The sequence below is a fragment of the Crinia signifera genome, chromosome 2, assembly GCF_055691185.1.
Source record: "Crinia signifera chromosome 2, ASM5569118v1, whole genome shotgun sequence".
Taxonomy (NCBI): domain Eukaryota; kingdom Metazoa; phylum Chordata; class Amphibia; order Anura; family Myobatrachidae; genus Crinia; species Crinia signifera.
The window spans coordinates 223,123,263-223,149,462 of record NC_139218.1 but is presented as its reverse complement, the minus strand read 5'-3'; the positions used below and the strand labels follow the sequence as shown (position 1 = coordinate 223,149,462).

Genomic DNA, 26,200 nt, shown 5'->3' with positions numbered 1-26,200 from the left:
ATTCATAACTGACTTCAAAGCAAAAATCTGAAGAAATTAAAAAGATTTTTAAGAAGTTTTATTTTTATCGACAATTCCTTACAAAGGAAAAGAACACAAAAAAAAAATCTGATTCACCAAATCCCTTTGTAAATGTTCCACAGAACCAAATTAATTATACATCCAGTCAAAGTCAATAAATTAAAGGAATTTACAGGAGCGAGACACAGGCCTTTCACAGTGACGGGCAGAATAGAATATAAAGGTCCAAGACAAAGCGTTTATGGAGTATAGCAGGACGGTGCATTGGTTGGCCCTGTCCAATTATAGCAGTGTGAGGAATTTCCCTTTCTGGGAAACAAAAAAGAAAAGAAAATAAGTTGGAAACTCTATTTTCAGAATTAGTTGCTTTCTTCAGACTCTTACTTCTATGAATTCCAGTTTGGAGAGGCCCCCCTCTCGTGCACACAGGCCTTCTTGGTGTGCACACATGCGTGGTGGGGGGCTTTCATGACGCTGTTCAGGAGGAGATGGTGGGAGAAGATGGGGGGAATCATACTCCTCTGATGCCAGGTCAGGCACATCATCGGATTGGGCATCAGAACTTTCCAAGTCACTGCGAATGCTCTCGGGTTGTGCCAGCGTAATGTCACGAGGAGCCATTTGGCCTCTGCAAGCATCATCTTCCTCCCCTTCCACAAGAGGGGCTGCAGCATGAAGCGATTCCTCAGTGCTGCTCTCACTCATCAACTGGTATCGGGAAGGTTTGGCCTCTATGTGAACTTGAATTTCCAGGTTATTGACTTCCCTACACAGAACAAAGAAGACATGATAAAATGACAAAAATAGTTAAACAAGCAAAACAAAATCAGTGCACTGAATTACAAGTGGTGTTTTTTTTTTTTTAAGGGAGCGCTCTCAGCAGGGCAGGTTTTTTAGGGGAGCGCTTCCAAAAAAAAACAAAAACAAAAAAAAAAAAAACCCACCACTGTCTCTCCTGGGGCCGGGCAGGGTGGTTGAGCCCTGCCCCCGGCAACCTGGCTGTATGCGGCGTGACGTTAGCAAGAAACGCCACACACAGCAGGGGAGGAGGGGGGGGGGGGGGGAGGAGCTGAGCAGTGGCTGACTCTGAGCTCAGCACTTAGATCAGTGACGCTGCCCAGTACTAAACATCACAGACAGTGGTAATCCCGAGAATTTTCCGGGTTTGCCAGTCTGGGCACTGGAGCATAGCCCGAAAAATACTAGGGATTACCATTGAAGGGGTTAATACAATGGAGGAGATTTAATGAAGCTTGGAGAGATATACAGATGAAGCCAGGCTCATTACTGCCGCCAGCAATGGCGTGTTGGCGACAGCAATAACAAGTCTGGCTCCATCTGTAAAACACCAATCAACTTCTCCGTAGCATTTTGATTAGAAGCTGAATGGTTAGTACTTTATCTTTCACAGCTTTGTTAAATCTTCTTAGAAATAAAGTATTTTTTTTGGTACTTGTTTCCTAGCACGGCGCCCCCGATTTTGATCAAAGTGCATCTTATGCAATCGCATCGCATGCGTTGCGATTTTTAATTGTGCAAGCACCCTAATGGGTGCTTACAATGTTAAATGCACCCCCATTGTCAACACCAACCGGAAGCGAAGCGTGGCAAGCGCAGCGAGCGGCGGCAGTACGCGTCCACCGACCTTTTCATACTCCCACTACCACGTCGGCGTGGAGTTGATTTTAGATAGTGTGGTGAGAGCAGCGAGCCACCGAGCCCGAAGCGTAGCGAGCCCCGCGAGGGGACACTGATTACTTTACATGTATTCCACGTCCGCTCGCCACGCTTCGGGCTCGGTAGCTCGCTGCGCTCGCCACACTATCTAGAATCAACTCTACGCCGACGTGGATAGTGGGGGTATGAAAAGGTCGGAGGACGCGTAACGCTGCGCTCGCCACGCTTCGGGTTCGCGTTGATAGTGGGGGTGCATTTAACATTGTAAGCACCCATCAGGGTGCTTGTACAATTAAAAAACAAAAACGCATCGCATAAACTTTGCTCGCATGCGATATTTCATTGTACAAGCACTCCTGTTAATTTAACGGGAAGATCGCATCGCACACAACACCTGCTTGGGGACCATCAGAGGATTACAGTCACTCTTTACAAAACAAAAAACGATATATATATATTTTTTTATAGACAATATTTGTGTAGTTGCAAAGTTCTTAAATGCCATTTTAAGTATTTGAATAAACCTCTCATGAAGACAGGTAAAGCGGATTCTGGGTATTTTATATGACGCATAAGGTTTCATGCTTGTGCAGCAAATGATGTAGTGCTAAATTGTATACAATAAGAGGTTAAAATGGTATGGATATGAGGTAAGTAGTCAACTGCATAAAACACATCTCACTCACACATAGTGCTCACAATAACTTGCAAGCTACACTGGCATTTTGGCTGTGGCATACTGCTAACCGCTTCATGACCAGACTGATTTTCAAGGAGGAAAATCCACTTAGTCATAGAACTACGTTTATGAAAAAGTGGCTTTTAAAAAGCAGACACTTGTCAGAAGGTTTGAGCTCTTAGCATAAAGCAGCCTTGAGTGCTTTACACTTCAAATTAGTGTTTGTGCTATTCTTGAGAACCAATGGATGGATGTTGAAGCAGATCAAATTTATAAAAGCATGTATCAAAGAAGATTGAGCTGTATGAGTGATGTGGTGCAATTAGCAGAGTTTTATAAATAACCAATCAGAAGCTGCCCAAAAATTGGTCCTGTGTAAGGCTAGAACAGGTCACCTAATATATGTTACATATAAACACTGCATCTGTTGACTGGAACTCCGCCCCCTCTAACCACAGCAAGACCTCAGATTTGTCTATGAAAGCACATGGAGATAGAAAGTATTAAAAGCTAGTGCAAAACCAGAGAACAGTCCGAACATGGAACAAGACAGGGAGGAGGAATCATAGTATCTCCCAGATGGATGGATTCAGAGGAAAGGTTCGTACAGAGAGGACAAAAATCACATTTCGTTTTCATCCAATCTAGAGAGACACTGCATTTGCTGACTGAGGAACTTCAATGCAAGCCACTCAGGGGGGCCTCATCCAGTGAAGCCGCACTTAAGACTGTACGCTTGAGACTAGCGCCATGGAAATTGAAATGATGGAATATTTAAGACTCCATACATGTATGTAGAGAAGACCAGGTAGACCCTTCTGCATAGTTGCTTCACCGAAGTGGAAAGGAGTTTATAGATGCCGGTCAACCATATTTGGTAGAATCAATCAGGATTGCCCTTCTGCTCCACGGGAGGTTTCTGTCCTCCCTGAGCTCGCCTTAGGACACCTGCGTTACGGTTTGACAGGTGTACCGTGTGTGGCGGGGAGACAAAATGCTATCCAGACAAAGCTGAAGCATACAAATCAAACCCAAGAGAGCCAATGATGAAGACTGAGCAGTCAAAGACTGCTCTGGAAAAGCCATAAGAATGAAATCTTCTTTCAAGTGGAAATTAAGGGAGCACCTTGTGTAGGAAGGAAGGCTTAGTCCAAAACCTCACACTACCGGAAATGAAGGGGATCCTTACGAGATAAAGCGGTCAATTTCGAAACCTGTCACATGGACGCAATAGAGAGCAGAAAAATTACATTCATGGTAAACCAGAGTAATGCCACCATCTCCAGAGGTTCAAAGGGAACCATCTGAACATCTTCCAAGATTAAAGATCCCAAGGAGGAATCAGAGGGATGTATGGAGGCTAGATGCAGAGTACACATAGAAGAAAAGTCGGTACTCTTTACCTAGCACGGCGCCCACGTTGTCCATCGCGGTCATCTGGGGTAAAAAATCGCGGGCATCGCATGCACTAAAAAAACGGGTGCGACCCGATGCCCGCGATTTCCCATAGGGATCAATGTTAAAAGTGTGATTGGACGCGATTTTACTGTTCAATGCCTCAATGCCCGCGATTTTTCCATAGGAAACAATGTTAAATGGGCCACAGAGCCCTAATAGTCCCCCTGAAGTCTTAAATGGCCCCCACAATTGTTAACGCCACCCCACGATCAACGTGAACCCGAAGCGTGGCGAGCGCAGCGTGCCCGCGAGGGGCGGCGGTACGCGTCCTCCGACCTTTTCATACCCCCACTATCCACGTCGGCGTGGAGTTGAAAATAGAATAGTGTGGTGAGCGCAGCGAGCCCGAAGCGTGGCGAGCCCCGCGAGGGGACGCGGATACCTGTGAAGCCCGCGAAGGGACGCGTTTACCTGTGAAGGTATCCGCGTCCGCTTGCCACACTATTCTATTCTCAACTCCAGGCCGACGTGGATAGTGGGGGTATGAAAAGGTCTGAGGACACGTACCGCCGCCCCTCGTGGGCTCGCTGCGCTCGCCACGCTTCGGGTTCACGTTGATTGAGGGGTGGCGTTAACAATTGTGGGGGCCATTTCAGACTTCAGGGGGACTATTTGGGCTCTGTGGCCCATTTAACATTGTTTCCTATGGAAAAATCGCGGGCATTGAGGCATTGAACAGTAAAATCGCGTCCAATCAGACTTTTAACATTGTTCCCTATGGGAAATCGCGGGCATCGCGTCGCACCCTTTTTTAGTGCATTTGATGGCCGCGATGGGCGCCGTGCTAGGTAAAGAGTACCGAAAAGTCTGTACCTCTGTAATTGTAGGTAAAGGCTTCTGAAAGAGAATTGGCATTGCCAAGACCTGACCCCTGAGAGAGGAAAGATAAAGGCCCTGGCAGAGACCCTTCTAGAGTCTGGACAGAGTATTTAAATTAATAATCTGCAAAATATTCCTAAACGCACACCAGATTATGGAAAGGTGTAAATCCCAGTAATACATCTGAGCTACAGATTTTTGGGCTCAGATCATATTCTGTATTACAGATGTAGAAATCCACACAAGACATACAAGATCTGGGTCTCAAAAGTAATGCTGTCAAAGACAGATAACATAAATGTGGGTGACAGCATGGGCCCCAAAGCAGCCTTCTTGAAAAATCCACTGATGTACCTTTGCTCGGAATACCCAAGGATAAGCCATCTCCATTGCCAGGACACTAGTCCGACCCTTCTTGTTTATGTAGGTCACTATGGTGAGATTGTCTGATTGAATCCGTTAGGGTCAACCCTGGAACTGCAATTGGTCTTGCAGCAGAGTGAATCTGACCACCCTTAACATAAGAATATTGATAGAGACTGTGGGATGCCATATCGTAACAAAGACCCTGAAGGTGAAGATTGTGGAACTGCACCCCAGCACCCAAGAAGGGGTGTACCTCAAACATTTTGCAAAGTCTTTTAACAGGCCACTTTTTGGTATCATTAAAATAAGCTGGGAATGTAGTTAACTGCTTTTACTTTTGCTTTAATAAAAGGGCAAGGAACTAGTTATTGCCACCTCTGACTCATAAATATTAAGGGTCTGTCGGGCAGCTCAAATCAAATCCTGGATGTAAATACTAGAAGAGGTATCCTCCTCCTAGCCAATAGTATCTTTTGAAAAGCAAGGACTACCAACTCCTTTTCCTGATTTAGAATCACCAGGAAAACCAGCTTGTGTACAAAATTAACATTTCTTACTGGATAATGACCCAGAGGATGCAAGGATATTATCCACAGATTCTGAAACCTTGGAAAGGCACTTTCCAATGTTATGGGACCATGAAAGCTCTGTGGACGAATCAGATTAAAGCAGAAGCTCTGACTAGGCAACAGAAAGGAAAGAGTTAACGACCTGGTTGACCAACCACTGTAGGTTAAGCTCCTCAAAGGCCTGAGTCATGGCCCTAGCCCACTCCAAAACCACTGTCTTGTCCACTATAGCACCATACCGTTGTCCCAGGGAGGCTCTGTCACAAATAATACAGAGGGCACCAGCTATGGGCCTGATTCAGACCTGATCACTGATATGCGATTTTGCAGAGGGCTGCATTCAGATAGCCACTGCCCAGACAAGAGTAAAATCCCACCCCGTGCAAGTCTACAAATGACTTGGGAATTGATTGCTGATCTGAAAATCAATTCGCAACTCACTCACATGTAATGATTTTAGCAGTCTGTGCAATTGTGCATAACTCTAAAACCTTCCATAAGTCTGCAACAGAGAGAGGCCGGAGCGGACATCGCACACCCTCCCTGGGCACGCCTGCATTTTTTCCTGACACACCCAGAAAATGGACAGATACTAGCCACAAACGGTAACTTTGCCATAGACTGTGGGGGATTTCAAATAAATTAATCCCTTCTTTTTGTCGATCGTTGGCATTGTGCATGTGCACTGTAACAAAGACGCATGCCCAATTGTTCGATAATCAATAGGTTTTAAAATTCCCACAACAGCGATCAGGTCTGAATAACTCGTTTTATGGGATCCGTATGTAACTTAGCCTTACGTCTGGAACATGAATAGTATGAGGCAGCAGAAGGACCCCTTTGTTTCTTGGAAGCCTTGTCTTCCCTCCCAGCCAAGTCTGAGCAATCTTGACAACAGAGGAAAAAGTGTAGGAAGAACAGAAACAAACATGCAAATATCCATGTATGCTGATATTTCGGACAGTCTCTAATATCTGTACACATCTATTCAATGTGGCTGTTTCAGACCGCATTGAAGGCACGCAGGATTGTCAAATCAGCGACCCTTTTCAACAATCTGCAGCACTTAAAAAAAAAGCAATAAATAGAAGGGAAGAGAAAACTAAGAAAACACATACAGTACCTAACTTCAAGGCATTCAATGAAAAATGGAGGTCTCATGGCAGATTTTAGAGGTATTAACACTACACTCCAAGCCAGTACCTCTATCCAAAGAGAACAAACACAGTGTCCCTCAGAGCGGATTTGAGGGCACCAGGGGGACCTACACAATGTTAAGAAGGTATTTATAATGTTACGGCTCATCAAAATGGGATGCAGTTTAAATCCCGGCGTTCAGAATCCCGACGCCGGAATCCCGACCACCGAAATCCCGACAGTTTCTCCCTCCGTGGGTGTCCACGACACCCCTGGAGGGAGAATAAATTAGCGTAGCGAGGCACCGGCCCCGCTGCGTGGTAAGCGCAGCGAGCCCGCAAGGGGGGGGGGGGGGGGCTATCCACGTCCCCCCCCTTGTCGGGATTTCGGCGTCGGGATTTTGAACGCCGGGATCCCGACCGCCGGGATTTCATACTGAATCCATCAAAATATAGAGACCTGTAAAAAGTCAAAGTGCAATTAAAAAAGTATCAGAGGTTTCAGAACGTTGAAAAAAATGTACCCAAAATTAATAAGGGTTTACCTTTCCTGTGGGTTGTATGAACTGATGATTGAACCAGCCATGGCTCTTGTGCTGGCACTATCACTGACTGCTCCCAGGCTAACAGAGTCCTTCTGGCATGTGTCTTTCTGTACATCTGCCTGGACCTCTAACCTGCATAAATAAGGTAACAATCATTAGTTGCAGAGTCAAACATGAAGCACAGCATTTCATATTGCACAGTATTTATATCCTACTGTATCATACCAGTGTAATACCATTACATACTAAACCAGATGGCGTAAAATTGTTTATTTGAATTAGGAGGAAAAAATGAAACAGTATTATCTATGTGCATGTACAGTCAGGTCCATAAATATTGGGACAGACACAATTCTTATATTTTGGGCTCTATACAGCACCACAATAGGTTTGAAATAAACCAAACAAGATGTGCTTTAACTGCAGACTTTCAGCTTTAATTTGAGGGTATTTACATCCAGATCTGGTGAACAGTGTAGGAATTACAATGGTTTCTATACATGCCTCCCACTTTTTAAAAGGTATGAAAAGTAATGGGACAAACTAAACAATCCTAAATCAAACTTTCACTTTAATACTTTGTTGCAAATCCTTTGCAGTCAATTACAGCCTGAAGTCTGGAATGCATAGACATTACCAGACACTGGGCTTCATCCCTGCTGACGCTCTGGCAGGCCTCTACTGCAAAGTCTTCAGTTCCTGCTTGTGCTTGGGTCATTTTCCCTTCAGTTTTGTCTTCATCAAGTGAAATGCATGCTCAATGGGATTCAGGTCAGGTGACTGACTTGTCATTGCATAACATTCCACTTATTTGCCTTACAAAACTCTTTGGTTGCTTTGCAGTATGTTTCGGGTCATTGTCCAGCTGCACTGTGAAGCGCTGTCCAATGAGTTCTGAAGCATTTGACTGAATATGAGCAGATAATATTGCCCGAAACACTTCAGAATTCATCCTGCTGCTTTTGTCAGCAGTCACATTATCAATAAATACAAGGGAACCAGTTCCATTGGCAGCCATACATGCCCACGCAATGAGACTACCACCCCCATGCGCCACTGATGAGGTGGTATGTTTTGGATCATGAGCAGTTCCTGTCCTTCTCCATACTCTTCTCATCACTCTGGTTCAAGTTGATCTTTGTCTCATCCGTCCATAGGATGTTGTTCCAGAACTATAAAGGCTTTTTTTTTAGATAAGGTTTGGCCCACACCGATCCATGAAAGAGCTTTTGAGTCTATTGTTCCATTACTTTTGGTCTCTTAAAAAGTGGGAGGCACATATAGAAACCATTGTAATTCCTACACCGTTCACCTCATCTGGATGTAAATACCCTCAAATTAAAGCTGAAAGTCTGCAGTTAAAGCACATCTTGGTTCATTCCAAATCCATTGTGGTGGTGTATAGAGCCCAAAATACCAGGGGCGTAACTACCATAGGGGCAAGGGGTGCAGCTGCTATGGGGCCCAGAGATGAAGGGGGCCCATCTTTGCTGTCAAACTAATATGTTTTGCATACATTTATCACCATCAGTTGCTAAATAGGGGGCCCTTACAAACTTTTGCTATGGGGCCTATGAATATCTAGTTACGCCTCTGCAAAATACGATAACTGTGTCAATGTCCCAATATTTATGGACCTGACTGTAGATGACCAGGGGAATGAAGTAAACAACTTCTTGTGTACTTAAAGTGGAGTCAGCTTACTACCAGCCACTAGCATTCATAAAGGATGTCATGATACATAGTCATGAAGTGCTAGCTCTTAATTTAATTTAATAGGCTGTATTTTTATTAATATTAGCTCAACCCACATAATATCTGGCTGTATGTAGGTAACAAAGTGTACATTAAGTAGTCTCTTCTTAAGTAAATTAAGCCTATATACACTGATCTCTATCTGTACAAATAAATGTCAAGTCAACTGAAAAAGGTATATATGTGTTAAATGTATATGGAACACATAAATCTACGTTAAAACAGATGTTCCACACTTTGGAAATTGTCTTTGTCCTTCAGGCTTCTTTTCTTTAAATAACACTCTACTCATTTTCTGGAAACCCCTAGTGGGCTTCTGCTCATGGTGGCCAGATTGGTCCTGAGGTAGTGTTCTTTAATGCTTATTCGTAAGTGACCCTCCATAAAACCAAGCAAAATAATGGATATGTAATTCCAATCCTACAGTTTTAATGCTCATTCAGATGAACATGTCAAGAGATACCTGCAATATTTGGCTCTGCCTCCACTCAGCATGCCACCAGTTAATGTGCCACCTGTTAAGGTTCCCCCAGATAGAGCAGCAAAGCTGGCAGTTTCACTGTAGTTTCCCTGCAGAACACTTAATCCATCTGTGGGGCTTCCACTTGTGCTGAGGACACTAGTCAGACCTTCCATGCTACTTTCGCCAATGCTTGGGTTCTTCAGTGCCCGCCATGCATCTGCCACTATGTGGAGAGAATTAAAAAAAAAAAGTTATTTTACAGAGAAAAAGTCCTGTTTCAGCCAGTCTAGATGCTCAATAAGTTGAATAAAAAAACCACAAAGCAATATATTGACAAACTTATACCTGTGATTGGTCCATCTTCTTCAAAGTCAATTTTCACACCTTTGCCATTAGCAGTGCTAACACCACAGCCTCCCCCGCGGCATAAGGACACTGGTACCACTCCATACACATAAGCCAGCATGATGGGAACCCCAATTCCTAAGAAGATACATAGGGACAACAAATTAGCAGAGAAAAGGTTATGTTACATGAAATGGGCTTCTCATTTGCTATCACTTACCAACACTGACTGCTGCAACTACGGGAGATGCTATTACAGACAAAATAACACCACCTGTCACAGCCAAATTCTTCTTGTGTTTGGAAGTTTTTTTGTTCTCAAAGCGGCCATGGATCTATAGAAAATTAATACAGATTAGAGGAGGTCAGCCTATGGTTTCCAAAGAACCCATATCTATAAAGTTTAACCAACCTTTCTCCCAACGTAAACTGGGATCCCTATGACCATAGCAGGAATGGCAATTCCAGCAATTAAGGATATGCCAACTGGAGCTCCAATAAGTGTGCCCAACTGCCATATGATTTTCTTCTTCTTGCTCCATGGCTTTTTACCCCAAAATGTACACCCTGAGGGGCTGTAAAGGAACATGAGAACACATTTAGTGGTGAAATAAAATGTTCTTAGAACATAAGGATGCAGCAGAGACGGGAAGGGAAAGGGGGGACATGATAGAAACTTTCAAATATATATCAAGGGCTTTAACAAGGTACAGGTGGGAGACATTCTTCACAGGAAGAGGAGCAACAGAACACGAGGACATGCACTGAAACTAGAGGGAGGAAGATTCAGGGGAAATGTGAGGAAGAATTACTTCACAGAAATAGTAGATAAGTGGAATAGCCTCCCATCAGAGGTGGTAGAGGCAAATACAGTAGTACAATTGGATCCGATATGTAATGCCGGCGGTCGTAATCCCGGCGGTCGGAATCCCGACACTGGAATCCCGACCGCCGAAATCCCGACATGGGGGGGGGACGTGGAGCGCCCCCCCTTGTGGGCTTGCTGCGCTCGCCACGCAGCGGGCCCGGTGCCTCGCTACGCTCGCCACGCTATTTTATTCTCCCTCTATGGGTGTCGTGGACACCCACGGAGGGAGAAAGTTTCGGGAGAAAGTTTCGGGATTTCGACTGCCGGCAAATTGACTGCATCCCGTACAATTTAAATAAGCTTGGGACAAGCATATTGATATCCTTACAAAAAAATAAGGATCAAATATGGTTTGAGGTAACATGTTTAAAAAAGGGGCAGACTAGATGGGCCAAGTGGTTCTAATCTGCCGTCAAATTCTATGTTTCTATGTAAGGATGTGCTATATTGTATAATTACCTGAGGTAGTGGAGGTCGGAGATCTCCTTCATACACAGCCAACAGAATTCACATCCGCACACTGCACAGGTCATGTGATTACAGCTCCCATCATTCATCTTGATTATGTAGGCACTGCACCGGGGGCAGGATTTCATATCATCAGCTGAGAAAAAGTAGATATTTGTCAGAAGGCCACTGCTGCCACCAACATTCCCAGTTCAACATCTAACCTTTGGTCTGACCATGCTTTATAGCATGTTCTATGGAAACTATGGCACAAATATGGAATGGACATGTGAAGCCGATTACAGTGTTAGCATGTAAAAGCATGTTGTCCCCACTTAGTAACACTTCCTAAAGTAAATGACTATCATATCATACACACCTAAATATTACATGTTACTAAGACCACTGGTCAGTAACTCAACCTTGTGAGACTGCAAAAAACATACAGCCATCATAATAAAATACATACCGGAGCCAGATTCCTGACCATAGCTGATCCCAGAAGGGTGTTTTCGTCGTACACCGAATGATGGTGCCCGCTGCTGACGTGCCATGTCACAGGTTTGATTTGGGTGCCACACATGTTTGCAGTGGTAACAAAATTCGGTTTGACAGCCTTCTCTCTCGCAGGTCAGTCTGGGGCAGCTGGCACACCCATATGCAATCACTGCATAACTAAAACACAAGTACTTGGTCAGCAAGCTTATTACAGATGAGCAGTGCTCAGGAAACAAAAAACACTTCTTAAAAATCACATTAAATATTCAACATTCCTAAGTATTTAATATAATATAGCAGTGGTGCACAATACATTTTAATATTGGAAATTAATGGAATTAAGTGTTTACAAATTAGATTGTCCACTTAGAAAGGCCCCACACACTAAAACGATTTTTTTGGCCGATTGCCCGATTTCCGACCAATCGTCCGATATATGGGCCAATTTTTACAGATAATTGGCAATAATCGGTCGGCTATTGTCAATTATCGTTAAAAAAATTTGGCCGATAGATCGATCGGTCGGAAATCGGACAAAAAAATCGTTCTAGTGTGTGTGGGCCGATACTGTAATCGGAAATAAGTAAATATGTTACATTTAGAAGTGATCCATAGTAAAACCAGTAAGTATTTTAGGAAGACACCATCAGAAATACAGTACAGTATATCCCTCCCCTGCCCCTGCTCTGCTCAGAGGTGTTCTTAACCCTTTTCAAAAGGCACAATGAGTTACTTGGAGATAGGCATTGTTCAGACGTGCCTATAGCTTGCCCTAAAAATACAGAGAATAGTTTAGACCGATGGCTCCCAATCTTGGGGGGAGGGATCGCAAAGCACTTTTTTTCACAAATGTGGACAAAACTATGTTGCACTTCAGGTGGGGAAAATGTAACATGTGCTGAGAGAGTTAAGCCATGTTTACACAGGATTTGGGCTGGGCGATGCAGAGTCATAAAGATGTAGTTAGCCTCCGGAGAATAGAAAACGAACTACATCTTGCCATCCCCACCTGCTGCCAAATATACTGTGCACGGCGGCTTAGTGAAGATTGCATTGCCTGCACGGTTTATTTGGCCGGGCGATAATGACACCACACATCGCTATCGTCCACAGTTTACACCAGGGGTGGGGAACCTGAGGCCCTGGGGCCTTATGCGGCCCCCGTAGCCGGTGTGAGTGGCCCTCCCACCCGTTGCCAGGAGTCAAGTACAGGGGAATTCTCGCAAGAAGTAGGTAGTTCTTGCGAGATTCCTCTTAATTAACAGCAGCCGGAGACTGTCAGCCCTATTCAGCGTCAGCCGCCGGAGCGTGAAACGGCTGCAGCAGGACAATTTGTAAGAGAAATTTTTACATATGGCCCCCGAAGGATTTTTTCCCCATACAAACGGCCCTTGGCACAAAAAAGGTTCCTCACCCCTGGTTTACACACTGGCCAATTCTGGTTAACCCACTAGGCCATTTTGACTATCTAGTCAAAATTTCCTGGCCAAATCACACCATGTGTACACCCCTTTAGATTCGGGTGGAGGGTGTTCAAACTAAAATCGAAATTGCAGTGTAAAAAGAAAGCAGGCTGCATTACTCTGCACAGAAACAATATATCCCACCCAGATCCAAATCTCTGTGCATGTACTACATGTGCCCCAACTACAGTGCAACATGGTTATGTCCATTTGCTAAAAAATGTGCTTTGTGATCAGGTCTGGTTAACCCCCCCATGGTCCTCAGGGCTTCCTAACAGTCCAGGTTTGAAGGATATCCATGCTTAAACACAGATGACATAATTGGTACCTCATGTACCTCAGTTAGTTTGATTATACCATCTGTGCACAAATATGGAAATGTTAGGGTTCCTGGAGGACAGAGTTTGGTAATATCTTTAGACAATAATGCTAAATTATTTAGCCACTTAAATAGGCTCAGCAGATATAATCCTCTGGCGATAAATGATGATATCAGCATTAAATGCAGTCTTTAATTTGCCAGGTCCAGACAGTTTACGCGGGACCGTGTGACACAACTCGCAGGTAATTGAAAGTGGCCTAAAACATCCACATGAACAGAGATAAACTGTATCTGACAGAAGTGTGGTTCAGCTCACAGACAATGTTCAGGTCGACATATACTAGTAGTGTTCATTCTAGCACCATGCACCTTTCAAAACTTGAGCAGTTCCTATTTCCTGTCTGGGGTGTCGCTCTGTGCTGTGGTGCAGCTAGTCTCGTCTATCTCTCAATATAGTCGAGACTATAATAACAGCAGCAAAGCAGACAGTGACACCCCAGGCAGGAAGGAGGAACTGCACCGGTTTTGAAAGGTGCAGGGTCCTAAAATGAACCTTAAACTAGGCCGACTGACAAAAATCAATGGGTGAAAATGTCTACATGAGCTGTAAAAAGGTTTTTTTGGGTGTCAAAGTCGACACCTGAGCACGTAATTAGTGTAGAGTGTACTGTCACATTGCTATGCTTGGCACACTTTACCATTCCCAATCTGAGTCCACGTGGATGAAAAATACTATATATATATATATATATATATATATATATATATATATATATATATATATATATATATATATATATATATATATATATAAAAAAAAGACGGCAGGTCAGGCACTCCCAACAACGATAAATGATATGTCCGGTTCCCTCACAAAAAGGGTAATGCAAACGGAGAAGGTGCGGCACTCAGCAAAAATATAGCAATAAATCACGGAGCCATGTGAGTGGACAACGTTTCAGTTGTATTAAACAACTTTTTTCAAGTCTTACATCATGTAAGACTTGAAAAAAGTTGTTTAATACAACTGAAACGTTGTCCACTCACATGGCTCCGTGATTTATTGCTATATTATTGCTGAGTGCCGCACCTTCTCCGTATATATATATATAAAACTCATGTTGACTTTTTCATATGTCAACCATTGCCAGGTCGACCTAGGGCATGTCGACCTAGTGACTGTCTACCTAGACATTGTCTATGAGCTAGCAGGATACCATCTTAAAGTGACCAATAAAATCACATATTGGTGATTTCTGCTACCTAAAAAAAGGTGCATACACAGCGATGATGAGGGGGAAAAAATGCAGGGCTGAAAAATCGCTTAGTGCATACACACTGAGCAATTTTCACCGGTCCAAGTGATTTTAACAAGGGTGGACGGCTTTCCATAGCAGGACGCTATGAAAAGCTGTCCACCCTGTTGCTCATCTGCTGGTAATATTAGCAGATGCGCGGCAGCGGCCGGCAATGATGCGGAAGCACGCATCACCACTCATTGCTGGGCTGTGCACACTGGGCGGTTTTTGAGCTGAACAAAGCTCAAACCGCAAAACTGAGCCACTTTTAGTGCAAAATCACCAAGTGCGTATGAGCATTAATTTTAGGTATCCCAGTCTAACTTGACTGGTAGTTTAAATAGTAAGCAATAGTTGCAGCAATTCTACATACTCATTACTTTCAATGCACCATATGAACTTATTCAGAGAAACACAGACAGCTATTATCTCCAAGGTAGGAGCAGAATACAATCATGTAAATGTAACCTTACCCTGCCATAAATACCAGGCTTAAAGGGAAAGTGCAGCTCCTTTATTAATTACTAGTCTTAAGGCCCATCCGACGGACAGGCAAAAGTTTATGCTAATGCAATTCTTGTTCCACCTTCCCTTCCCAACCGCAGCAGGGCGGAAGCTGCTGCAGCAGGTACAGTAGATCCCGAAATTCCTCAACAAATAAGCAAACAATCAAGAGGAAAAAAAAATAACTGACTGGGGATCGATCTCACAACGATATCAACAGTGTTCGATTCACAGACCGATGAGTCGCTTATTAATTTCAGTCTGTCAAAGTTTTATAAAGTGAATATTTTTTAAATTCATGGACCCTTATAGGCCTTTAAGAGTCCTCTTAAGGGAGTATGTTTATTGTGTTGTATTCAGAACGTCATAAGCTTTCCAACGACATATCACAATGCATTAAAAAAAAAAAAAAAAGCATGGACCCTTATGACAGCACCATTAAGGGCTCGTCTAAAGCCATCTCTGAACTTAGATTGTCCCTTAAGAAGATAAGGTAGTGCGCAAAGTTTGAAGACTATTAGTAAAGCGTTCAAGAGTTATCGTTGAACATCCATACACACAAATATCATTCAATTATACGGGATGCGGTCATTTGGTCTACAGCATTATGGTAGATGGTCATTAGGTTGACATCATTAGGTCAACATGGAAAAAGGTCGACATGGTTCTAGGTCGACAGTGAAAAGGTCGACATGGGGTTTTTCACTGTTTTTTGAGCCGACAGGCAGTATTTTATGCCCTACCATCCACTAGGGCGTGGTGGGAGAATAAAATAGTGTGCCAAGCGTAGCGAGGCACCATGCCCGACGCATTGCGAGCGCAGCGGTGCACTTTAAACTGTGTCTGTCGACTGTGTTGAAATTCAGATAAAAAACTGTGAAAAATCCCATGTCGACCTTTTCACTGGCGACCTAGACATTATCAAACTAATGACCTGTCATACTAACGACCCATGTTGACCATCATGCTGTAGACCAAATAATCTCAACCCAATTATACTTATATAGATATGTCACTACTTGACATAGCAGAGCTTACACAAATAATAGGGCCTGATTTAATCAGAAATTAAAATGAAACACCCAGAAGAAACCCTCAAACATTGGGGGAGTAACTTACAACTGCACAGAAAGCACTATAGTCATAACAGAATCACACCAAAAGCTGCTAACCACTGAGCAGCCCACAAAATAAAAAAAAAAGGAACAAACTACAAAATGGCTGTAATAACTTGATTTCATATAAAATGACATCTTACTGTATATCACAATCATGCGAAGACCACCATATAATGCTTAGTATGTAGCCTCACCTGTCACCACTACACTCATCCCACAAACGTCGCACTGTTACGTGAAAACCTGCCCTCACTACCAATCCCATAAGTGACCAGACCAAGGTCACTCAGGACGCAGAATGATCATTGCTTGCACTTATAGGATTATAAATGTAAAATATTTAAAATGTAAATGATCTTACTGGATGTTACACAGCGTAATGCAAACAGGATTTTGTGTTACTCTGTTCAAATCAGATGCTGGCTCTGTGACAAACCGCTGCAGGTTACAAGTCAAATACACTATGAGTAAATAATCACATATTCAACCTGTATATGGAATACTTTCTTCTAACAGCTCAATGACCTTTAGATTAAACGCACAAACATAATGCAGGCACAACCATAGAAAGGCTTTTGCTCTCCATAACATACTGTATTATATTATCCCTTCTATCAGCCTACATGGGAAGCAGGGCTTGATTCAGTAAAGATCATTTATGCTAAGCTGCTTGCAGCTCGGTCTATACCATCTGTGTAGAAACAGGGATATCCCCAAAATCTGCCTTGAGGATCACGTCTGAAAAACACTGCCCTGTGTGATTCATGACTTTCATATTGAACACTTCCTGAGACAAAACAATTCAGGTACCTTGAATTTATTTGGTTAAAAATAAACCAGATAGCAAAAAAAAAAAAAGCCCCATACACATTACCCGATTCAATATCAGCATCGGCAGGGACCAGGCATCGGCAAGGGCATACACTTGCCGAGGTTTGGTGCGAGTGAAGGGAAAAGGGGGGGTAACAACGGTCAAACTGCAGCTTGCCCGTTGTTAATGAGGACTACCCTCATTTGAACAGGTGCCGGACGGGATCCCGTCATTTACCCGACGTCGGGATCCCGACCGTTAGAACACCGACAGACAAGTTTGACGGCCACCGGCTATGCTCCCTCGTGGGGGTCCATGACCCCCATAGAGGGAGAATAGAAGAGGTGGCAAGCCACCGTGCCCGCAAGGGGCTTTGTTGAGCTTGCCATGCTGTCTAAGTCTAGGCAACAAAAGGGGGTTTTGCCAATCGCACTGGAAGGTAGGAGTTAAATACACTTGTTGGACCCCTTTATTACAGTAAAGAACAGTATTCACTGTGGGGTGTGCTGCCTAAGGACAATGTAAATATTGCAAAAGGAAGAAAGAGAGATTGTCACGTGTAAGGCGCACATAACGAGAAAGGAATTTATAAAATATAACTTTTATTTTCTTTATTTTAAGAACTGCGACATATAAAACACATATAAGGGTAAGACAAGGTAAGTATAAAAATGGGGAATGACCCCGCGTAGTGGATCCCCTCTATCCTCAATGTATCTGTTGTGATGCGTGTGTACTTGGTGTCAGATAGGCTAGGCGCATTAAACAATCTTTCTTTTGTTTTTAATTTTTGACAGGGCAGAAAGATATATATGTATAATGTGCTGTTTCCAGCTAATTGGCACAATTAAGCAGACAAATGTTGGTTGTGGTAAAAACACCTCAAGTACCTGGCTAATTTAATATGCCGTGGGTGTCCACTACCATTTACTTCTGCTTTTAACAATACTGTTTGGTGTCACTGTACATATATTGAACACAGGGAATAATCATTAAAATAGAGTGGTGTTTGCCCCTAGAGTAAATTGGCTATTTATGTCACCAGGGGTTATCCACTGAAAGTAACCTGTCTGTATGTACTGTTGGACACACAGTGCCACAATGTGAGGGACAGCACACAGGAAGATCTCTATCAGTGCTGATCCCTGTAGTATCGTGTCCACTGCCGGCTTCTCCCTAGGTAGTGGGAGAGAGCCGCGCTGGACGCCGCGTGCACTGGCGCCTCCGTGTCAGTGTAGTCTGTCCGCCGGCTTCTCCCTGTAGTGTTTGGAGAGAGCCGCGCCGGACACTAACTACATGTGCGCCCGTGCAGTGAAGGGTGTCGGATTTGTATTGGTATCACCAGCAGTGAGTGCTCTCGTGATCCAAGTCCGGTCACCAATCAATCACCTCAGTCCAAAGGAGCGCTGCCTATCTAGTACATAAATCAAAATGCATTCAATGGGGAGGGGGAAGGGGGGATAACACACTACGTGTGTTTGTTCGGCGCACATGTCGCCACCAGCTTCATCAGGACCAACCTGTCTGAGTCTAGCCAGTCGGGATCCTGACGTCAGGCTAATGACTGTCGGGATCCCGACTGTTGGAACCCTATACCGCACCCCATTTGAACATGTTCAGACGAGAGAGGGGGACATTAAAGACATGCAGGAGCAGGCCTCGTTAACGACGTTGAGTGCACACACTAGGCCAGTGGTTCCCAACCTTTTTTCTCTCCCGTACCCCTTGATTAGGCTTTTCATTTATAAGTACCCCTCCTCTCAATTTGAAATTTCCACAGTATTTATGAGTGGATGTGAGCAGTATGCGTGTCCTAATATTAAGGAGTAGCCAAGGACTAGTATATGGTCAGGAATCAGGTCCGCCTTTGTCTGGCCGCTGGCTGTGTATTGTCTCCAGAGTTCCCGCTAACGCCTGTAGGATTAATGCTTCTTCCACCCATGTCAGTGCAGGGCAGATGTTCACAGGTAGCTCTCAGTGAATTGCTGGTTGGGCAAAAGCACGAGGAGACGCTGATGACACTGCAGATGGAACTGGAAATGACACAACGTGGCTTGTTTCCATGTCAATGGTAGACTTCTTTTGCCATTGGGAGACTTTCTTCTTCCGCCATTACCAATATTATTTCCAAGTACCCCCAACTGGTCTGCAGAGTACCCTAGTGTTCATTCTAGCACCCGCCATCTTTGAAAACCTATGCAGTTTCTCTTCCCTGCCTGGGGTGTCGCTGTCTGCTGTAGTGCTTCTAGCACAGTGTGGTCCGTATGTCAGCACTGATTTGCAAACCAGACCTGTGCTAGAAACACCACAGCAGACAGCGACACCCCAGGCAGGGAATAGGAACTGCATAGGTTTTTAAAGATGGCGGGTGCTAGAATGAACACTAGTACCCCCAGGGGTACTAGTACCCCAGGTTGGGAACCACTGCACTAGGCGATATTGTTCACAATATTGATCAGAAAGCCTTGTCTGAGCAATATTATGAACCAAATCGTCTAGACTCTAGTGTGTTTGTTTATAAAAAGTTTGTTAAACCGATTCAAATAGTCTAGGGAAACTTTTTTTTACCTTTTACCCAAAAACATATTTACAAAAGCCTATGTTACCTCCTTGATTTAAAAGGAAGGAAATCATATAATTGTAATACACACTGTGCCCCCAGAAATGGATGATATATCCTGCTAGTACGGTACACAGCCTGGCAATTGATGATGATTACCATGTATGGCTGCGTGTGTGTGGTGCAAAATTTGTACCCCACACAGCCATACATGTAATCAATATTATTATCAGTGGCTGCCAGGCTGCGTGTGGTATAGCCATAGATAATGTGACGTGTTAAAACATCCTTTATCGAATTATTTAAGTCAAAATAATGTAAACAAATTAGCCCCTTTGGGTTAAATTTACTAAACTTTATCTGCCACATGGTCTTATATTGAAATTGTAAAATATATATATATATTTGCAGGTATTCAATTATCTGCTGTAATTTACCATAGCAAATTGATTCAATCAGCCCCGATGCAAGCATTGTTTGGGGATTAAGCTTTGCGTGTCTCAGAGACTCAAAGCAAAAACCAGCCCATTGAGCCGTGATTACACATGGGATCCGGATACTTATCCCAGATCACATGTGTTATCGTTTTAATACCAGGACAGTCTCTGAGTGTATGTCAGCTTTTTTTTTTTTTTTTTTAAGTGCCTACTACACATAAATAGTATTGGTAAAACACAAATGGTATTGTGTGTGGTCCCTCTATTGTAGACACATTGGGGAAGATGTATTAAGCCTTAACAAGAGATAAATGCAAGGGTGATAAGGAGAGATAAACGTCCAGCCAATCAGCTCCTTACTGACTTTTTTCAAACACAGCCTGTAACATGGCAGTTAGCAGGTGATTGGCTGGACGTTTATCTCTCTTTATCACCCTGGCATTTATCTCTTGTTAAAGCTTAATACATCTGCCCCATGGCCACACATTCTGGCCTGTTCCACTGGTACATACTGCTGCCGACACTATGGATGCAAGCTCCAATGCCCATCACTTTGCAGTCAGAAAATGAGGATGGGAGACAGGGAGATCAGACAGCCACCACCAGTATTACCTGCGAGAGCCCCCACCTCCCGCAATTATATCATATACCAGAATCCATTAGAACAACTACATGAACCAGCATCGCCTACTGCTGATGCTAATCATCATACAGCTGCTACTAGCGCAGGCAGCAGCTCTCACCCGCAGTCCGGGGCAGGGCACCACCTGCAGTCCGGATCGGCCGCCAGGCAGCGGCGCAGCAGGAACTCTTCGTACTTTCGGGTGAGCGGAGGGTCGCGCAGGATGGCCCGGACATGCTGGGGGCTGAGCCGCTCGGCGCACTCTGGGCACCGCAGGTTCACCCGGCTCTCGGTGATCTCAATCCGCAAATACTGGCGCAGGCATCGTAGGCAGGAGCGGTGTCGGCAGCTCAGGATCTCGGGCAGCTCCTCCGGAGGCTGACGTACCAGGCACAGTGGGCACTCGAGGAGAGAGTCCTGGCCTCCTGGGGATGATGGTGGCACCGGGGCCGGCATCGCCGGAGGGGAGGGAGGTGATGGCGGGGGAGAGGGTGCAGGAGGTTCGGGGACTGAGCGACTTCGTCCAGGGAACACATTGGGCAGTGACAGGAGGAGGCGGCGGCGCCGGGCCCCGGGGCAGGGGGGAGGCTCCGCGGAGCCCTCTGTCATGGTCAGAGAAGACCGGAGACTCCAAACCAGGAAGTGATCCGAGCCTCGGTCCGGTCTGCGCATGCGCCACGACGCCCAGGCGAGACCTATGACAGGCACAAATGAGAGCGCAGGGAGGCGAGCATGACGTCACCCGGGGAGTGCACTGCGCACAAGCAGCACTAGGGAACACTACTGACTGCTGGTAGCAGTGATGTAGCGTGTTCCCACAGTGCCCGGAGCATGTGTGTGCTACGGCGCCCCCTCCAATCCAAGGGCAGTATTGCCATACAATTATGCCATTTACAATGAGACAAAATTCACTTTATGCCACATAGAATTAGACAAAATTCACACAGAAGGAGACAAAATTCCCAGGGAATGAGTAAAAATCACATTATGCTGCACGGAATGAGACAAAATACAGGGAGAGACAGCGGGGGATGTGGGTAAAGGTACAGCGGGGGATGCGGGCACAGGGACAGTGGCAGAGGGGAATGTGGGCACAGGGACAGTGGGGAGAGTGAAAGGCAGCAGGGAATGCGGGACAGGTACAGCGGGGACATGGGGACAGTGACAGAAGGGACAGTGGGCTGGAGCAAAACTACTTACTTTTCAATAACAGAGGGCTGCAGCGGCGGCAGGAGGGAATGCAGGCTTCACAGAGGGGTCTGGGTATACACCCGCAGCATTAAGAAAGCTGGGATGGCAGTACTGGATATTTATTACTGCTAGGACAGCAGTGCTGGACCCTCTGGAGATGATATATATATATATATATATATATTGTTTTAATTATACATACATACACACACACACACACCTTTATTGACACTTACTGTTTAAAACAAGGGATGCAAACAGTTAAACTGTCTGCCCCAAACACATTCTACTCCCTGCAGCAGCAGGAAGAGCGGAGGGAGGGCTCCGTAACTTGAGTGGACTGCAGGGAGAAGTTCTTTGCCTCTTGTAAGTAAGGAACAGAAAACGGCTAACTTGTCTGGACGGACTCCGGGAGTGTGCACGGCCTCCAGAGTTCAAGGCTGTCCTGTCAGTGAGTGAGCAGGCATGCTGCCTGAATGCACTGCTCGGAAGGAGGGGGGGACGAAACTGTATCTTCAGGCTGCCGGCGCTGTGCTGTCCTGAGTGTGACAGGTACAGCGGCAGCAGAAGCAGCGTGGGGATGCAGAGCAGAGAGCTCATCCCTGCACTGCATTCAGCGAATGCCCGGCGCCATCACCAGAGCATACCTCCCAACTTTTCATTGGAAGAAATAGGGACACTCGCGCGGCGAAGCCGCGCGAGTGCCCGAAAAGGGGGCGTGGCGTATGCAAATGAGGGCGCGGCTTATGCTAATTAGCCGCGACCTCATTTTCATACGAGAATAGACGCTGTGCGCATGTGCACAGCGTCTATTATTCTACTACATTGGGGGGTCTCCCAACTGCCACCCCCCCCGCAGCGGGACAATGCCTGCCGCGGGTGGGACGTCGGGACAGGACCCGAAAATCGGGACTGTCCCGACGGAATCGTGACAGTTGGGAGGTATGCCAGAGCAGGCGCCTGGAGCACAAGCTCCACCAGAACCACCCTAGCTACGCCTCTGGCTGGTAGTGGTATAGTACGGGACGGTATTTGGTTGCTAACCCTGCTGGTACTGGGCACGGCAGAGCTACATTAGGTCATGTGACGCAGGGACCTCCGTCTGTCTCCTCTGCTACTACCGCGGGCGTTCTGTGCAGAGCCTGTCACTAATATCAACCGGCAGAAAGTGATAGTGGTCATGTAGGACTGGTACTTGTGTTGTAAGTCCTTGCTAATTTAATGCTGAGTTTATTTTAAAAAGGCACTGTGTGACCTATAGCAATGCCAATGCCATCTATAATGTACTCAGTAGCGCACGCAGGGGGGTTTCTGAGTACCCAGAAACCCCCCCCCCCCCCCAGGCGTCTAAGGGTCCTAGTCTGAAAGCTAAGGGTCCCCTCTTTCCATGGGTACAAGAATTTTAAAAATCAGCCCTTGGGAACTGGAGATATCTGACTTCAAAGCAGTGGTCCCCATCCAAGCCTGTTAATTGCTCTTCCCAGTCAGATATTTCATGCTGCTTTCCCACTGCCTACACGGGTAATGACCTCACCTGTCCCAGCGCGACGTAGTCCAGGTAAGTTCTTTGCAAAAAAAACAAACCGAACACCCGAACCAAGCGGACAGCTGAGAGCCGCACGGTGTTTGTTTACATAGTGCGGCTCCGCCTCCCGAATGCCGCTATTGGCCGCCTTGCGGCCAAGGTGGCCAATAGCGGCATTCGGGGGCGGAGCCGCACGATGTAAACACCGTGCTTGTCTCAGCTGTCCGCTTGGTTCGGGTGTTCGGTTTGTTTTTTTTGCAAAGAACTTACCTGGACTACGTCGCGCTGGGACAGGTGAGTATGGTTTCCTTCCACAGCTTCCCAAATGGATTTCTTCGGACTCCGGACCGCCGACGCCGTCGCCGACAGGGATGCCGACATGGATACAGACGCCGACACGGACCAGGACATCAGGACCAGGGCTACCTACGGGCTCAAGATAGGTAAGTATCAGTATGTATGTGTTATGTATGTATTAAACTTTTATTTTTCACGTGTGTCAGTGTGTTTATTTAACTCTTTCTTTTACTGTGGAACTACAAGACCCAGCGGGCCCATTAATGCCCCGCAGGCTGGGACTTGTGGTTCTCCAAGTCCCAGCTTGCGGGGGAGGCTTGCTGGGACTCATAGTTCACCAGTAAAAGACAATGGTTTTTATTCTATTTTTTACACCATACCATCAGCTCGATGCCCACCGCCCAGGGGCATCGAGGACAGCACCAGGCTTCAGCCTGGTCAGGTAAGTCCTGGAGGGGGGGGACCCCTTTATTGGGGGGGTCCCCACTCCCCCAGGGCCCCTGGCCAGGCTGACTGGTCGGTAGGGTTAATGCTTTGGCCGCGGGAACTTATATAATAAGTGTCCCCCGGCTGTGGCATTACCCTGCTGGCTGGTTGTGCCTGGGGCTGGTTTCCTGATTTTTTTAATACCAGCCCCGGCTCCTTCAGCCTGGTGCTGGTTACGGCAGTGGGGGGGGACCCCATGCCGTTTTTTTTTTTAACGGGTAAAGGGCTACCCCTTTTCCCACTGCCGAAAAAACGGCTCTTACACGGTAAAAACACTGCTTTTTACCCGGTTAACAAATACCGGTATTTGTTACCCGTGTAAAGCAACCTGGAGCTTTCCCACTGCAGCTCTAGCCATTTAAAAAGGCTAAAAAAACGGCATTTTACCGTGTAAAGCCTGCAGTGGGAAAGGGGCATTAGATTCTGTCTGACTAGTTTTTCTGAGGGTATATTCCGAAAGCTGGGACTCTCCCCCAGGGGCGGATTTAGGGGTCAGGTCACCCCTAGGCATGACATTTTTGCCCCCCCCCATTGGGATGTGCGACCGAGTCCAGCAGCTGCCGCCCCATAGTAGGTGCCGGCCCTGTATGTGTGTGTGTATATATGTATATATATATATATACTAGGTGATTCATCGCGCCCTACGGGCGCTCTTCACACCGGCGTAAGGGGCTACGCCCCTTAATTTGTGAACATTTGTATTGTGAGAAATATGGTTAGAATTGTATGAAAGATGCCCTGTATTGCAGCTTCTGGCAGTGGGTGAGGGTCCAGCGTGGCAGCACAGGAGTACCGGATGGTGGCCCTGAGTCAGTGTCTCCTCCTACTGGGTGGGAGTTAGGGTGCATGAGAGCAGGAGGCTGGGATATGAGGCATAATAGGGGTATGTGGGCAACACAGCGTCAGCGATTACCCAGTGGTGGAAGTTACGGTTCAGGAGAGCAGGAAGCTGGGTAGTGATAGGGGTGTGTGGGCATACGGGGGACTAAAGAGGGTGGTGGACACTGTGCAGCTTCTGCCAGTGGGTGAGGGTCCAGCGTGGCAGCACAGAAATACAGGAGTCAGTGTCTCCTCCGACTGGGTGGGAGTTAGGGTGCATGAGAGCAGGAGGCTGGGCGGTAAAGCATGATAGGGGAATGTGGGCAACACAGGGTGAGCGGGTCTCCACTGGCGGAAGTTACGGGGCAGGAGAACAGGAGGCAGGGCAGTGTCCTCCCACATTGATGGCAAAAGTATTCAACATCGGCCATAAACCATCGATTATTTGAAAATCATTGATGGTCGATGGGCATCCCTAGAACTGGAGGTGGGTGGGGGACAGTATGCAGCTCCCGGCAGTGGGTGAGCGTCTCCTCCCACTGGGAGGGAGTGAGCGTGCATGAGAGCAGGAGGCTGTATAATAGTGGTATGTGGGCAAGACATTGATAAAAGTTGTGGCACTGGTGCAGAGGGCAGTGGGAAAACCTGCAGTGCGGCAGCCAGGGCCGGATTTCCCACCTAGGGGCGGTACCTGCTTGTGGTGGTACAGGGGGAGGGGGCGGGGGTCCGCAAATCGTGGGCGGGGGGCTTGAATCGTGGGAAGGGGGGTCCGCAAATTGCGGGAGGGGGGTTGTCGGGGTTAGTGAATTGCGGGAGGGGGGGTTGCGGAGGTCCGTGAATTGCGGGAGGGGCGCGTGGGGTGCCGTGAGTCAAGGGGGGGTGGTGCGGGGGTCCGTGAATCACGGGAGGGGTCATGAATCGCAGGAGGGGGGGTCGTGGGGGGGCTGCGAATCGCAGGAGGGGAGGTGTGGGGGGTTGCCGTGAATTGCATGAGGGGGGTGTGAATCAAGGGAGGGTGGGCGCAGGGGGGTGGTGCGGGGGTCCGTGAATCGCGGGAGGGGGGGTCGTGAGGGGTTGCGAATCGCAGGAAGGGGGGTGTGG

The 26,200-nt window shown here is 46.2% G+C and overlaps 1 protein-coding gene across 1 annotated transcript; it reads right to left on the bottom strand.

Annotated features, from left to right (window-relative positions):
• Positions 1-43: 43 nt before the first annotated feature.
• On the bottom strand, positions 44-21,468 carry RNF19B (ring finger protein 19B). Its single transcript, XM_083173843.1, has 9 exons — positions 20,903-21,468; positions 11,618-11,823; positions 11,161-11,305; positions 10,246-10,408; positions 10,054-10,168; positions 9,834-9,971; positions 9,489-9,711; positions 7,271-7,402; positions 44-787 (listed from the first exon to the last, which is right to left on the bottom strand). Exons 1-9 carry the CDS (start codon positions 21,451-21,453, stop codon positions 394-396), a joined length of 2,067 nt encoding a protein of 688 aa, XP_083029969.1. The 5' UTR covers positions 21,454-21,468; the 3' UTR covers positions 44-393.
• Between the last annotated feature and the right edge of the window lie 4,732 nt (positions 21,469-26,200).

Bases quoted from the DNA above. Each gene is read 5' to 3' on its own strand.
- RNF19B (XM_083173843.1), bottom strand. From the start codon at position 21,453: ATGCGCAGACCGGACCGAGGCTCGGATCACTTCCTGGTTTGGAGTCTC. The intron at 11,306-11,617 runs GTATGTATTTTA...ACTTTTTCTCAG, and splicing joins TGGTCAGGAATCTGGCTCCG to CTGATGATATGAAATCCTGC. The intron at 10,169-10,245 runs GTTGGTTAAACT...AATTTTCTATAG, and splicing joins CAGTTTACGTTGGGAGAAAG to ATCCATGGCCGCTTTGAGAA.